General features: G+C 42.5%; 1 protein-coding gene across 1 annotated transcript; it reads right to left on the reverse strand.

Annotated features, from left to right (window-relative positions):
* YWHAB (tyrosine 3-monooxygenase/tryptophan 5-monooxygenase activation protein, beta) lies at positions 1-6,749 on the reverse strand. Its single transcript, XM_006839263.1, has 5 exons — positions 6,447-6,749; positions 3,819-3,942; positions 2,266-2,429; positions 428-523; positions 1-138 (listed from the first exon to the last, which is right to left on the reverse strand). Exons 1-5 carry the CDS (start codon positions 6,744-6,746, stop codon positions 82-84), a joined length of 741 nt encoding a protein of 246 aa, XP_006839326.1. The 5' UTR covers positions 6,747-6,749; the 3' UTR covers positions 1-81.
* Positions 6,750-16,861: the final 10,112 nt, after the last annotated feature.

Genomic DNA, 16,861 nt, shown 5'->3' on the forward strand with positions numbered 1-16,861 from the left:
TTTTTTTTTTTTTTATCGCACAAAGGGATATATGTAGAAGGTACAGAGTGACACTGAGAAGATCACGAAGCACAGTAGACATTAGTTCTCGCCCTCCCCAGCATCTGCTTCATCTCCCTGGTTTTCCGACGTCCACAGCTGCAAAAGAAAAAATATAGCTATATAATATATTCAAAATAGGGCTACTGAAATTTACTCAGAGAGCTGGCCCAATCCATACAGCCTGAATCACACAACTGTTTAAAATTCTTTCTGTATCCCTGCAGACAGTGATGACTGCAATGGTAAAACTAGTTGTCCTACTTATAATATGCTATGTAAACATTTAAATTTTTAAGTACACTTACCAGGGTACAGATCTCCTCTGGAATCGGGATGACAGAGGGCTATTACATAGTCAATAGTCCCTGGAATTAGCAGTACTTACCGTGAGATTGTCCCTAAGTAGCTGCATGATCAGAGTGCTGTCTTTGTAGGACTCTTCGTTCAGTGTATCCAATTCAGCAATCGCCTCATCAAACGCCTAAAAGAAAGAGCCTTTAGCCAAGAATTTCAGGATCTTTGGAGTAACATCAGCCCAATTTTTTCTAGTAACAAGTATATGTAACTTCTCCTCTGTAAACTACTTAGGCGACTATTGTTGTTGTTACAGTGCAGTTGAGTCGGTTTCGACTCGTAGCAACCCTGTACAGGGTTTCCAAGGAGCAGCTGTTGGGTTTGAACCACCGACCTTGAGTTAGCAGTCCAGTGCTTATCCTATAATGCCACACCATGACTCCTAGGGGAACACAGGCTATCAGTAAGTTGCCTAATTATTTTAGCAAATGTATTAGGTATATTTACAAAGCACCCACCAACAAACAGAATTCCTACAAAAGAATGTTGCTGTTAAGTAAGAATTTTTCTAAAACAACCTATAGCACTTTCATTCTAGGCAAATTCACCTGATTTCTTCATTATAAAGGCATTACTTATAAGTAATCTTTTAGAACAAAACAAAATAATCAAAAGCTCTGGATATAGAGGAAAAGGGGAGAGAAAAGAGCTTGCATCATTAAAACTGATTTAAGTGACGGAACTTTGAAATCTTTTTTAAATATGAATTAAGTAACAGTTGCCTTCTTTGCCATGAGACTAAGAACTAGATGGTCACAGCTACCATTATTGAATATTTTGATCAGAAGGGGGAAAATACAGAAAAGAATTTAAAATTCTTATGACATCCAGACTTCTGGAGCCATAATGTCTGGTTGCCTGAAATGATCTTTAAACCTTAAACCAAAATCATCCCCTAAAGTCTTCTTAAACCCTAACAACTAGTAAAGAATGTCTGCCTTGAGCACTGTGCTCTTTTACGATCTGTCTATATGGGCTCAAACTGACAGCAGCAGTTTGAAAGATCAGATGGGAAATTTAAGAAGCAGTAAAGCTAAGCTAATAGGGAAAAGCAAACCCAAAGTGGAAAGATATAATCCACGTTGAAACTATTAATGTATGCTCTGCTGTGTATACTAATAGTACAAAACAAAAATGATTAAAAAAAAAAAAATTAAAGCTACAGTAAACATGCTAAACCAAAACCCAAACCAAATCTAGTGCCACAAGTAGATAGATTCCAACTCAGTGATCCTGTATAATAGTTTCTGAGGTTATAAACCTTTAAGGAACTAGAAAGCTGCTTTCTCCTGAAGGGCAGCTGGTGGGGTTAACAGTCCAGTGCTTATCCCATAGCAAAGTCACAATGTGCATACCAAATTATTGCAAAAATATGTTGAAAGGCAGTGGATTACCAAAACTGTGTACTTAAGAGGAAATCCAACATATAAAGAAGAGAGTCTGATTTATTTATACAGCCATAACCTCAAATCTTGATAGAAGGATGACGGTGTGTATCAACGAGACCTGCAGCCCAAGCTTGACAAGAAACCACAAACTATTCTACTTTCATCCTGAATTTTCTACATTCCCATAACCTCTCCTAAAATAAACAAAACCACCAACCAAACAAAAATCTGCAGGTGTTGAGAAGAAAAAAATGAATAGATCTATATTTACTGTCTTGAAAAAAAGTCCAAGCCAATAAATTATGTTCAAATAAAAAAGAAGAAATACGGAGATTGCAATCATTGCAATGAAACGAGTAGTGTAAAACTGATGTTCCCCCGTGTAAACTATCACCCAGCTCACAATGAAAACTTAAAAAAAAAGTAGAAGAAATACTGTTTAACTGAGATTAGAAACCACAGAGAGGGTCATCTTTCTCACCGTTTTTGCCAGGCTGCAAGCCTTTTCAGGAGAATTTAGAATTTCATAATAAAAGACTGAGAAATTTAGTGCCAGGCCAAGTCGAATTGGGTGTGTAGGCTGCATTTCTTTCTTGCTAATTTCAAATGCTTCCTGGTAAGCCTGCTGGGAGTTCGACACAGTGGCTGAAAAAAGAGGAACAATATTGGAGGTTAGGCTGATAAGATGCATCATCATACACTGGATCCACTATCACATTATTTTACCATGCTGAGCTGGAGCAAATTACCTATCAACAAACATTTGAAAAAATGCTTTTAAAATACCTCAAGTACTGTACTGAAAACAAAGACAATCATGACAAAGTATAAAGCAGTTAAGAAAGACAGACATAACCTTTAACAAGATAACACTATGTTCTAGCGGAAAGATCACAAGCTTTGGCGTCAACATGCCCAAAACTAAGTTAAATTCCCAACTCTTAATCACTAAGTGTGTGGCTTGGAACAAGTGACGGCTACAGTGAGCCTGGGTTTCCTTATTAGAAAATGAGCAGACTCCTAGTTAAACCACAGGGCTATGTGAGGGCAAATGACAGTGTAAACTAGTCGGCACAGTAAAAAACAACCCACCACCACCACCACCGAGTTCATTCTGACTCAGCAACCCAGAGTAGAAGCCCCCCAGGATTTTGACGGCCATAAACCTTTACAGAAGCAGATTGCTGCATCTTTCTCCTGTGGAGTGGCTGTTGGGTTCAAACTGCCCACTTCTCAGTTAGTAGTTTAGTGCTTAACCACTGTGCCACCAAAGCGCTTTACTTGGCACATATTTTGGTTAAGTGCTATAGAGTCGATTCCAACTCATAGCGACATTGTATAGGGTTTCTGAGGAGTGGCTGGTGGGTTTCAAACGCCAACTTTTTGGTGAGCAGTTCAATGCTTATCTTACAGCACCACAGCAGGATCCCATGTTGTTGTTAAGTGCCGTAGAGTCACTTCTGACTCATAGTGACCCTATGTAGGTTTTCCAAGGAGTGGCTGGTGAGTTTGAACTGCTGATCTTGTGGTGCAGCTGCTTTATCCTACAGCGCCACACCAGGAGTCCACACAGTAGGCACTTAACACGGTATGGCTATAACAATCACAATGATAATTAAGTGTGATAAAAGTACACCATTACGGTAGTAGGTTTCTACCTTCAAAAATGTAGTTTCACTTCTACAAAAGAGAACTACCAAAGACTCCTCAAGCCAGAGATCTCAGTGAGTTTTGGTCAATGAGAGAGGAATAATTCGGAAAAGAATGAAGAATGGTCTTTTTCAACAACAACAAAAAGGAAAAGATTTTCTTAAATGCACCACAATACCATGCTTTTAATAACCTCTATTATTTTGCCCCTGAGAAACATATTCAGATTTGTCAAACACCACCATCCTGTTCATCACAGGTCAACACAATCCAGTGGCTTTAACTCTGAGGGCTGTGCTTCCAGGGTCTATGGTGAACAAAGTACAAACGGTTACAAGTCATTATGAAGGAGAGCTGGCTCCATACTGGTCCAATGTTACTTACTTTGTTTATTGTCTCCAGATGCCACCTCAGAAAGATATCTAAAATAATCTCCTTTCATTTTCAAATAGAACACTTTACTTTCTGGTTGTACAGCATTGGGAATGAGGTATTTGTCCAACAGCTCCTAAAAAGCAATTCACATTCTGTTAAGAATCTGGAACTATTATTCAAAGAATTATTATGTTAAAAAATAAACTAGATTTGAGATTCAAAGTACACACTATTTCTAAATATATATATATTTATATATACATGTTTTGTTTTGTTTTTTAAAACAGGCATTTTTAGCCAAAGCTTTTAAGTGTTGTCTAAGCTCAGATCATAAGAGATGCCTGTATCCTTCTATAAAATCACTTTGACCCGCCTCCATAAACAGTTGATTATGAAATGCCACATAGGTCTTGAAAATGAAGATGCACAATCTGAGTGAAAAGAGCAGATTTTAAATACCACATGAATCCTATTTTGATTAGAAGGATATATATACACTAATCTAACAATGGTTCTCCAAGTAACAGAATTAGAAGTGAATTTTACTTATTTTACACTCCTCTACCCTATTGTTTTAAGGAGCTCTGGTAGTATAGTGGTTACGAATCGGGCTGTGAATCGCCAGGTCAGCAGTTCGAAACTACCAGCGGTTCCACGGGAGAAAGATGAAGCTTTCTGCTCCTGTAAAGATTTACAGCCTCGGAAATCCTGTAGAGGGTCGCTTTGGGTCAGAACCGACTCCACGGCCCATAACCACCACCACCACCCTATTCTTTGGAGTCCTAGTATGGCGCTGTGGGCTAATGCGCCAGTCTGCAAAGACACTAGAACTGCAAGGTCGGTGGTTCAAGCTCATCCACTGCTCTTTGGAAACCCTACACAGGGTCACTGTGAGTTGGAACTGACTCAATGGCACTTTAAAAAAAAGTAAGTTTCTTTCTTTTCTGCAACTAGAGGGGAAAGAAAGATTGCTATCTTGGATGGAATAAAAGGTAACAGAAAAACTGTCAAAACTAAACATAGATCAGAAAATATATAGGTCCAAATCCCTCCCCTGCCAGTTACTATCTGTATGTCACCATGAACCTCAGTTTCCTCGGCTCTAACAAAGGTGACCTTTTAGGAGAATTATGAGGAATGTGTAATATACAGACAGTGCTAAAAAGGTGATTAGCAGCTATGTGCCTTAGAGCAGGAGGCTGGTTTGCAGAATATGCTCTCTGGATATTTAAAAATGAACACGTATTTTTTTATTTGTATGTGTACATCAAGTATTTTTGCTTTCTTCATTTGTGAAATATAAGATGTAAATGGGGAGCCAAAGGAAGGAAGTAGGACCACTGTTGTTACAGGGAGAGGACTGTAATCATTTGGAAAAAAGTATGTAATTTGTTGAATGTACAACTGATGATCTTGTCTCTAAACCTTCACTCAATTCGCAATAAAAAGTAAAAAAAAAAAAAAAAAAAAAGCTGCTTAGCAGTCAACAAAAGGACTCAAGAGTAGCTAATAATGTTAATAATAATAAATTCCTGTAAACACTAATACTTACAACAAAAAATTTATGTTTATAACAAAGTTCGTGAACCATTAACAAATCCCAAATAACCAACAGGAAACAAGATCAGCATGGCACTCTTACATCACCAGTCTAGTGAAAAGAACAGCTCAAAGCAGAAGCTGAGTTGTATGGAGATCGAATCCAAGTGAGAGATGCAAGGGGAAGTAGTCACTTTAATATTCTTTGCAGACAGATGGGGTAACTCCTTATGCATTAGGGATGAGCAGTATATTTCCTGGGTGGCTGACAAGCTATGTACTGGTTATAAAAAAAAAAAAAAAAAAGTATCATGGGCAGTAATCTGGTCAGGCAGCCAGCAGGGGAGCAGATCTACAAGAGTGAATTCCTCTTCCCTTCAAAGCAGCCCTTACCATTCATTTTTACCTGACACCACCTGAAGAAAAAAGTTTCCAGTGGGCTCAGGGTGTGAGGAAAAGACAATCCAATCATGACAGGCAGTAGGATATGCACCCCTCCTACCCAACCAACCCAAATCCAAGGCTGAGGGAAAGCAGTTAGGAATTAATCTTCTGATTATGGCAAATATAAAACATAGGAAAGCAGAATCCCCAAACCATTTATTTGGAATTGTGATGGAATGAACTAATAGAAGAGCTCAACGTGCACTAGGACAAAAACAGGACTTGACACTGTGAAGGTATGATTGGGAAGAGGCTGGAAGACCCCTCTGCTTCGTGATCCTGCGTCCCCTTACTGGAGCTGGTATCACTACTCTAGACCAGAACCTACACTAGGTGCTATGTGGCTTCATCAATAAAAAATCCCACCTGGCTGGCCCCAATTGCAAAAGAAAAGATGGAGGAATGTTGACTAATGTTTCTGTTTCTCACAGATGGTTTTGATGGAGAATACCCCTAAGTGATGAGCAAGCTCTCTGATCTAGCAGGAGGTGAAAAAAAATTGCATCCTAGGCCTAAGAATCAGCTGCAAATTGTCTGCAGCTTTCCAGTGTATTCAGACACCTCCATCTCTCGCTCTCTCTCCCATAAGCTGTGAAAGACTTTGCATTTGTACATTACTATTTAGAAAGCACAGCTTAAAACAGAAACACTTACCAGGACATCATTGCAGATGTCCTGCAGTTCCGCCTCTATCTTCTCCCGGTATTCTTTGCCCATCTGTTGCTTCTTCTCATTCCTCTCCGTCTTCTGCTCAATGCTGGAGATGACACGCCAGGAAGAGCGGCGGGCACCTACCACATTCTTGTAGGCGACAGAGAGCAAGTTCCTCTCTTCATTGCAGAGTTCGTGTCCCTGTTCTGTGACTGCCTTCATGGCTGCAGCCATATCATCGTAGCGCTCAGCCTGCTCAGCAAGTTTGGCTTTCTGTACAAGCTCACTTTTATCCATGGTCATTCCCTAAAACGAGAAAAAGAATAAAGGAATCATCAGGCAGATCCCAAGACATGCACTTGGAATCTTCTTCCAACCAATCTGGAAAGATACATACCTAAATGTGAAGCAGCTGCTTCCAAATGCCTCAACACTGACCACATACGAGGCACCCACAAGATTAAGGTACTAGCTAACTAAGGCTTTTATCTTATTTTGTTTAGCACTGTAGGATAAGCATTGGACTAAAAGACTGGATTGAACTGCAAAATCAGCGGTTCAAACATACCAGTTGCTCCTTTGAAACCCTATACAGGGTCGCTATGAGTCAGAAGTGACTCAACAGCATTTAAAAAACCAAAAACATTTCCCAGTAGCCCTACAGGGTAGCTATGCTCACAACCATTTCTTCTCCTTTTCAAAAGCTGAAGAAATGGAGGCTCAGAAAAGATATGACCTATGACCAGGTCAACACTGCCACTGTCCAATTCTGCACCACACCTGGTATGGCTCAAGTACATTTGCTGCTATATTTTGAGTGCCTTTCAATTTAGGGGCCTCATCTTGTAGCTCACTATCAAACAATATTCTGCCATGAGCCATAGTTTTCATGGGCTAATTTTCAGAAGTAGGCAACCAGGTCTTTCTTGCTTGTTGGGAAGCCTATCCACCTGCTGTATTTCAAATTCTGGTAGCATAGCTTCCAGCATTGTGCTGTTGTTGTTAAAAGCTGCTGATTTGATCCCTAACTCATAGCAATCCTGAATAGGGGTTTCTGAGGAGCAATTAATGGGTTTGAACTGCGAACCTTGAAGTTAGCAGTCCAGTGCTTATCCACACTAGCATCACAGAAACATGCAAACCAGCACAGTACAACAAAACCAACAGGGAGGAAGCGTTGGTATACGGTGTTGTTAGTGCTGCAAGTTGGGTTCAACTCATAGCAACTGGTAGGTTTGAACCGTGGACCTTACAGTTAGTAATCTAGTGCTTACCCTACAGCACCACACCAGGATTCCTTCCCCAACGTATGCTGTTGTTAAGTGCCATCGAGCTGGTTGTCCCGACCCATAGTAACCCTAAAGAGGGTTTCCAAGGAGCAAATGGTGAGCTTGAACCGCCAACCTTGCAGTTCAAATGGCTTTGCAGTCTAGCGCATTAACCCACAGCACCACATCAGGCCTCCTTCCCCCCACCCCAAGTGTAGAGAGACAGCTTATTAGCTATTTCCTTGGAAGCTTATGCTAAATATATATCCTTTATTTATTTAAAAGTTTGTCTGGTTTTGACCAAATCTATAATCCTCCCATAGTATAAAGTATAGGGCTTTCAAGGAGTGACTGGTGAGTTTGAACTGCCAACTTTAAGGTTAGTCGCTCAGTGCTTATTCTAAAGCACCACAACCAGGACTACAAATATCCTGTATGTTGTTGTTGTCATTGTCAAGTGCTGTCGAGTTGGTTCCGACCTAAAGTGACCCTGTATAGGGTTTCCAAGAAACAGCTGGTAAGCTTAAACCACCAACCTTACAGTTCAAACAGCTTTGTCATCTGGCGCAGTAACTCACAGCACCCCACCAAGACTCCAAATATCCTATATATATTCCTCACTAATTCTAAGTTGGAGTCCTGGTAAGCACAGCACTGCTAACCACAAGGCCAATGGGTCAAACCCATCAGCCACTCCCCGGAACATCTATAAGGGTCGCTATGAGTTGGAACCAACTTAACAATTCTAAGTTTACACAATGAAGTCGTCTCACCAGGATCCATCTGTCATCGTCACTTACATCACTAGAATGAAATTACAGCAGAGATCAGTGATCCTCATGAAACATTCCCACTGCTCCCTGGTTTCCCAGAAACCCGCAGCAACAGTTAGGAGGAACCATATCATAGTGTTCATTTCAATAAAACATTAGGCACAAGGGTTACTAATTTCAGGCTGAAACTATGTGTAATTCTACAGGCTGTTTTCTACAGCCACCACCTAGATGGCCATGCCTTCTAAATATGCCTTGAACACAAAGCAGTGAGGTTACTGCATGTGTCATGCACAGATTCCTGCAGAGCTGCACTGGATAGACACTGTGAAAAACAAAAAAACTTTTGTTGGGGCAAGTCACTGAGATGTTGGGGTTGCTACCACAAAGAACAAATGAGTCTACTTTAATACAAGTGCCTCAAAAACTGCACTATTGATCTAGAAATTAAATACTCTCTCAGCAAGTCAAACTTTCTTGACCATAAAGGTTTTGAGATCAGAGCAAAATCTGTATCATTACAGAACCCTAACTTCACTGTTTCTGAGAGTGCCAGGCACAGTAGAGAAGCTAACTTTCAAGGATTTGATCAACTTTAGAAAAGTCCAATCTGTAGACTTATTCAGATAAGTATTGGACTACTAACCAAAAGGTTGGTGGTTCAAACCCACCAGCCACTCCTTGAAAACCCTGTAAAGGGTCACTATGAGTCAAAACTAGGAGCTCTGGTTGCGTAGTGGTTACAAATCGTGCTGTGAACTGCAAGGTTAGCAGTTCCAAACTATCAGCTGAGAGAAAGATGAGACTTTCTGCTCCCAAGATTCACAACCTCAGAAACCCTGTACAAGGTCGCTATGAGTCAGAACCGACTCCAGAGCACATAACCACCACCACGAGTCAAAACGGACTCAATGGCACTTAACAGCAATCATTCAGTGGCCCACTTAAAAGTTCATAAAACATGAGCACTTAATGCAACTCTGTCTACGCAAGATTCAAATTAATAATGTGCTGGCCAAAAGTCAATTCACAGCTAAGCCATCTAGGTAGTATTCTAATACAGTAACAAAAATGCAAAGGCCAATACCTTTGAAACATACCAAGAAACTCTTTGACCCTCTTAGGTCCCCACATAAAATCCTTTCCCCTACTTCCTCTCTCCTCCCCAAGCACTAAAAGTTACATCATACCTCTCCAATGACTCTTGCAAACTCCTTGGAACAGCTCAAACACACACCAATTTCTCACAATAAAATGTGGCCTTTTGGTATGGGGTCAACTGTTTTAATTTCTTTGGGATCATAACAAGAACTCTTAGAGATGCATACCTTAAAAAATAATCTGTATCCACAATTGGTTTATTGCTTTTTAATTACATAGAGACACCAAAACAATTTACAACAAACAAAATCCATGCTAAATGTTGTGATGCCTGCTGCTTATGTAATTTTTGACTTATATAACGTGGATTTTGAAGTAGCTAGACCAATTTCAACAGAAAATGGGTTACAAAACACTCAGCAGTTTGAAGAAAGGCAGCAAACAAGGGAGAAATGAAATTGTTCTTATTTCTACATCAACATCTCCTATTCATTCTCTCCTCTTTTCTCACTGTTTCCAGTCTCTCCAGTCCTTTCAGGTCTTTGATATCAGAATCATCTTTTGAAAGCAATGATCAAGTCACTTCTCTACACAGTCCCCTGCTGCCCATATTAGTTGTCAGCTGTCCTGGACTCATGGAGACCCCATGTACAACTAAACACTGTCCAGTCCTACACTATTCCCATTATCGGTGACCATTGTGATCCAGAGGGCTTTCGTTACAGAGGATCATCAGATCTCTTCCCATGAGTGAAAGCTTCCCAACCTCTCTCTCCTGACTTTCCCACATCGTGCCTTCAACACAAGAGCTGTTTCTGCCCAAATGGTGTCGTCTTTCACGCAACGTGTGTTTTTGTCCACTGAATCACACCCTTCCAGTAATGTCCTTTCCCTTGTACTACTTATTCTGCATACAGAATTATTTAGGCCACAGCTCAAATGACATCCCCTCTCAGAAGCCTTTCTGAAACCACTGTCTGTACTATAGCCACTAGCCACATGTGGCTATTCAGCTGAAAAGTGGCTAATGCCACATTTTGAACTCATAATCTGTGACACCAGTGAGACTTGGAACTTGACAGGACGGCCTTGCTTGGCCAAGCCTCACAAGTTTTCTACCTGTCAGGATACAGTCTTTCTGTTTTCCTTCTCTGGCATATTTCTACTTTATACAGGTTCCAGCTTTCCCAGGTTTTACTGTTTTGGTATATAATGGGTCAAATTAAAAAATATATCATTAGAACTCATTTTGCCTTTTTTAAAAACTGTGGCTACTAAAAAAATGTAAATTACTTGTGGTTCTACTCTATTTCTAATGGCCAGCACTGCTCTCTAAGCTAAATTTAAACTTAGAAAGCATTTCATCTATACTCGTCAATGCCTTGTCACATTCCTTCAGCAACAGAAGTATTTGTATACATCTTAAGTCACTTGTTGTTAGTGTTAGGTGCCATTAAGTGGGCTCCCACTCCCTGGCCAGTCCTGCACCATCCCCAGGACCTCTGGTATGCACGAGGCCGCTGTTTCGGCTGCTGCACTGCCCCATCTCACTGAGCTCCCCTCAGTCTCACTGCTCCTTTGAGGCACACCTTTACACACTGCCTTACACAATAAATGGTACAACTGAATGAACAGATGTCAAAATGACAGAACAAAACTGCACAGTAGAGTTCTCTTTTCCCTCAAATAATTAAATATACCTGTTATCCAAAAAGTACACTGAATTCTCATGACATTCATTCATACCTCATTCCTCACACATAATTTTAAAATTACTCTTCCTGAACTATCCCTCAGTCAAACCTCCACCCTGACTCAATTAACATTCGATGACTCCCCTTTGACTACTCTATTAAATCTAAACTCTATCTGGCTTTCAAAGTCTTTCTATAATGTTAGCCTTTCTCATCCACCATTTTCCAACATGTAACTTTCTCTCAAACTGGGCATCATCGCATGTCCTATAAATGCCAACACACCTGAGTATACTTCATCTAGAACAGGTGGGGAATTTCTAGCCCGCAGGCCACATAAGGCCCTTGGTACCATTTGGTCTGGCCCTGCAAAGGGAACCACAGTTGTAGCCATCACATTTATTGTTGTTAAATGCCATCGAGTCGGTTCAGACCCACAGCGACCCTGTATAAGGTTTCTGAGGAGTGTCTGGTGAGCTTGAACCACCGACCTCACGATTCAAACCGACTTTGCAATCCAGCGCATTCATCTGTAGCGTCACACCAGGACTCCATATGGCTTTTGCTGTTGTTGATAAGTGCCATCAATTCGATTCCAACCCGTATGCACCCTGTATAGGGTTTCTGAGGGGTGGCTGGTTAAGACTGAACTGCCAACCTTTCAGTTCAAATTGATCTTGAAGTCCAGTGCATTAACCCATAGTGTCACACCAGGACCAAATACTATTGTTAAGTGCAATCAAGTTGGTTTCAACTCATAGCAACCATGTATAGGATTTCTGAGGAGTGGCTGGTGAGCTTGAACCATCAACCTTGCAATTCAAACTCATCTTGTAGTCCAGAACATTAACCATCCTGTGTTAGTCTCTCAGCTCCCAGCGCAGGTGGTAGCCTGCTCCCTGCGCATTGTTGCTGGTGACAGAAGAGGTTGGAAATATGCGTCTCCTACAGGGCCACACACCAGGGTGCAATCTACTAAACTTCCACCTGTCCTAGACTTTCAGACATTGGGTCTTCCTGACAGGTTTCTGTCTGGAGTGAGCTCCTGTTTTCCAGGTGGGCACTTTGTTTACCTGCCCCTATAGGTAAGACTTTTGGCTGCACTGACATTCTAAACAGGACTTGAAACAAGTACTGATTGACGGAAGTCTGTCAGGTGTGGCTCTGCTGGCTGGGCTTCCAGTTCACCCAATGTTCTCCATGTGCTACCTTTCTGTGGAGTTTACCTGCTAGTTGGGGAAGCACCTGATTGCTGCCCAGGCCTCTTGAGAACACTAGTTCCTGTGAAAACCACTCCTCAGTGCATCCAAGGGCAGTGGTGGTAGTTAGTTGGTTGTTAAGTGCCGTAGAGTTGGCTGTAACTCAGAGACCCTGTACAGGGTTTCCAAGGAGTGGCTGGTGGGTTTGAACCACCAACCACGTGGTTAGTAGTCCAGTATTTAGAGGGCCACACCATGAAATTGGTTAGTAGTTGTTGTTATTAAGTACAGTTGAGTTGGTTCCTCTTCACAGCAATCCTATATAGGGTTTCTGAGGAGCAGATGGTAGATGAGAACTGCTGACCTTGCGGAGATCCTACAGTGCCACCCCAGGAGACCCTGGTTAGGTGTTAAGAAATCAAAAACTGTCCTTCAAGCTGGCTGTGTGGCCTTGAGCAGGAGCTCGGGTACTGTTGGGAAGAAGCTCCCACGTTTTGTTTCGTCCAGCCAGGCTGTAGACACGTAGTGAGGAGTGTGTGGACACTGGGTGTGGGCATGCACTCAGATGCCAGCTTCCCTTCCGTTTGGCCTTTATCAGCTCCTGTGCACATGGATTCCTGCTGCCAGGTGAGTGTGGGCTCCACCTCCACTGCTGTCTAAAGCAGGTGACTATATTCTGAGTACTTACCATTCATAGTCACCAACATGAGCATGCCAGTGGAGACACTGGCTCCTAAGTGAGCACATTTCTGGCCCTGCAGTTTCTGACGTTCATTTTCGACCAGAATATGAGGAAGGAAAGGAATTTAAAAACTTGATTCCAAAAGTGGTATTTCTAAAGGGTGAAGTGTATCTTTAAAATTGTACCAAAATGGCGAGGGGGAGGATGCCCTCCAGAAACATGCCCACCTAATACCCACCCTGAACACGTGGTCTCTAGCTTCCAGATGTCACCAGCATTTTTCTGCACTTGAGCTGTGTTACAGGGTTTGGTGTGACAGAAAATGTCCAGTTAGAGTACCAGCCTTGGTGGGTGAGCAGGGTTCTTCTTGAGAATGGGCTTCCCCTCATTCTGCTTCCTGTCCTGACTGCTTCTCGGGACTAGTGTTGCAGGTAAAGTCAGCTTCTGGGACAGGAACCTCTCCCTGCACAGGGGGCCCTCAGTCCTGGTGCTGCACCCCTGCAGGCCATTGAGGGCTGGTGCTCCTGTAGGCACAGCCTGCACAGAGAGCTTCTGGGGACAGCTCACTCCTCCACACACACAGCTCCTGAGGTAGGACAGGTGGCCGTGCAGACCCCACTTCCTCCTCGCCTGTCACTTCTGCTTAAAGCTGTACAGCTGGACCCCGATAGAGAGCACCAGATGCAGCAGGGAGATGGCCCCCAGCAGTTTGTAGGTGGCCCAAGCCCTGAGCTCCTCTCTAGGTGGCAGAGGTAAGTTATGTTGATGGGCCTCTTAAGGTGATAGAAGGCACCACTGATATAGAATCAGGCTATATGCAGCTGCCGCAGGTAGGGTGAAGCCCTGAGAGAAGACATGCAATGGCTGCAGGAGTGCCCTCCACTGCTGTTCACTCAGGTAGGCTGCACACTGATGCAACCACAGCCGTACTCCCATCCAGCCACACAAATCAGAACCCATGCCACCACTGGCCTGCAACTCGTGCTCCAGGTGGAACTGCGCCTTGTCAAGCCCATAGGGCAGAGTGGTATGCTGCACAATAAGCATGCTGCAGCGAGGCCATGAGGGCACCCGGCGCTGCGACAGGTCCACCTGGACTAGGCCCACAGACTCCTCCTCGAGGGTCTGGTAGCCTGCCAGCGTGGTGAGACTACAGCAGACCAGCTCAGAGAGCAGCTCAATCTCTTTCCTCCACTCCAGCCACCTCCTGGCACCTGCCAGCCGTGCAGTCCACTGTGGTAATAATTGTCCTCCTGAGCAGTGTGGACTACCTCCAGGGGGCCATGGTTCAGAGTCACTGCCTGGCCTAGGGACTCATGTTGGCCAGTAGGCTAATTTTTAAGTTGTTAATTTTATATGGCCTGTGAATGCGGTTTTAAATTTTGGCAGAAAAACGGCAGTTTCCCACCCCGATTTACAACGTTCTATTTCTCTCCTTCCAATCTATGCAAGTCCCCCCCACCCCCATCCTTCCAGGACTACAAAATCTTCCCTGACTGCTTCAGAACCCAGTGACCTATCTGCCTGTGAATTCAAATTCACTGGGAGCCGGTTACATAGCCTAGAATGATTTCAAATTGTTCTATGTGACAACGAGGGCTATACCACTGACCACAGTTTCTAGCATGTATGACCTCAAAGGGAAGTTTCACGTAACACCTAAAACTGTGCTAAGCACAAAAGTGATGATCAACTATGTATCTGGTCATTTTTTCAAAAACCCATGCCTTGAAGAGCTGAAAGACAACAGAACTATGTTTAAGAGCACAATCTGCCACTTCTTAGCCAGCTAACCCTGTTAAATCTCAGTCTACCAATCCATAAAATGGAGATACAGTGAAACCTTTGGTGAGAGCCAGAACTCAATAGGACTGTCTGGTTTTTCAGGGTCTCATTAAGTTTCCTGCCTTTGGCTACTTTGACGACTTTTCTATTACTCTCCACTAGTGGGAAATATCTGCATTTACCTCCTCTAACAGGTTTCTGTCTTACAAAGGTTCTGGCTTTTACAAGTTTAACTGTAATGAACTCTTTCTCAGAGCAGTTGCTGTGAAACGGGAGCAGACAGGAAATTAAAGAACAGTTCATGTGGAAGTCTTTTTTCACAGAATGCATTATACAAAATCAAATGTGAAGTATTAGTCCTCCTATGGTACCTACACATCACTGTTTTTGCCCACAAAATGTGAGACTGGATTTGTGTTACTATACGTACGAGTCCATGAGAAGGAAGAGCACAAGTCTACAGTAACCTTGTACAGGATTGTGAATGTATTATATAATTTTAGTATTCCTACATTAAGACTCCAGGCCTGGATGTCCTCAATGTGGACACACATTAACTGTAACTGTTTAGCTCCTAAATGAGATAACAAGTAATGACAGTTTATAGCCAAGATCTGCTTTTCTTCTGAGACTTTGAAGAAGATTCAACCAAGAAAAACATGGCAGGAGAGCCATTTCCATTTCCCTCTTACAATCTTAAAACACTGGTGTGGCACTGTTGGATCAGCAACGACTGTGAACCACAAGGTCGGCAGTTCAAACTCACCAGCTGCTCCTCAGAAACCCAATTCAGGGTCGCTATGAGTCGGAACCAACTTAACAGCACTGAACAACAAATACTAACAACAATCAGATTTGGAAGGCATGATGTTTTTGTAGGAGAAGCACTGGGCTGCAAATCACAAGTCCAGCAGTTCAAGACCATTAGACGCTCTGTGGGAGAAAGATGAGGCTTTCTGCTCCCGCAGACTGACACCTTGGAAGCCCTATACACCTGATGGCTGTCAATCTGCTCTAAGCCACTGGATGCAGCAAGTCAGACAACTGGGAAGCATTTGCTGATAAAACAGTTAATGCTTAGTGAAAAAATCAAGAACAATCTAATTCTCGAGACCTGGTGTGGTGCTGTAGGAACTGGCGCAAGGTCAACCTATACCTGGAAAACCCTAAACAGGGTTGCCATGAGTCGGAAGCAACTCAATGACACTTTAACAACAACATTCTCAAGATAGTGACATGGGGGGAAAGAGGAAGCAACAGAACACGGTTCGTTTTTATAAAATATCCCCTCAAGAACACACAGCATGAACAGAAAGGCTGGCATCAACCCTATGGTGGTGGTAGCATTGCTGTCAACTTCACTTCCTTATCTTTTAACGTCTTCTACAGGTACGCTCTCCTTTAGGAGCCGTGATTGCACTCAGTTGCTAACTGAAAGCTCGGGAGTTCGAACTTACCAACTGCTCCACAGAGAAGGATGAGGCAGCAGCCTGCTTCTGTAAAGGTGACAGCTCTGAAAATGCTATGGGGGAATACAGGATCACTACCAGTCAGGATCAACTGCACAGAAACAAGTTTGGTTTCATGTACGGCTTTAAGTTATTTATTAATTTGGTAAATTTTTATAAGAAAAAGTTTCCAATGAGAAGTCACTGTTCTGAACAGTAATTTTAACAATGAGAAGTCATTGTTATGAACAATCATTTTAACGGTGTCTACGGCACTTAACAACAACAACAACAACAACCACCATACTAGTAACAGGATTTCCTTCAAATAAATGAAAGCTGGTAAGACAGTAAATGTTGAAACAAGAGGATCTATAACCCAACCTAGTCCTTCTTTCTCAACTCATTGACAAAGGGATCTTTTCCTAGCTGGGCTGAGTTCAGAGATGCAACTTTCTAGGGGCCAGA

The sequence above is a fragment of the Chrysochloris asiatica genome, unplaced genomic scaffold (assembly GCF_000296735.1).
Source record: "Chrysochloris asiatica unplaced genomic scaffold, ChrAsi1.0 scaffold00023, whole genome shotgun sequence".
Classification (NCBI taxonomy): Eukaryota; Metazoa; Chordata; class Mammalia; order Afrosoricida; family Chrysochloridae; genus Chrysochloris; species Chrysochloris asiatica.

What these genes read in the sequence shown, in the direction of transcription:
- YWHAB (XM_006839263.1), bottom strand. Translation starts at nt 6,746, where the DNA reads ATGACCATGGATAAAAGTGAGCTTGTACAGAAAGCCAAACTTGCTGAG. An exon ending in ATCTGGAGACAATAAACAAA is followed by an intron (nt 2,430 to 3,818) that starts GTAAGTAACATT and finishes CTCTTTTTTCAG; the next exon opens with CCACTGTGTCGAACTCCCAG. An exon ending in CTTGCAGCCTGGCAAAAACG is followed by an intron (nt 524 to 2,265) that starts GTGAGAAAGATG and finishes TCTTTCTTTTAG; the next exon opens with GCGTTTGATGAGGCGATTGC.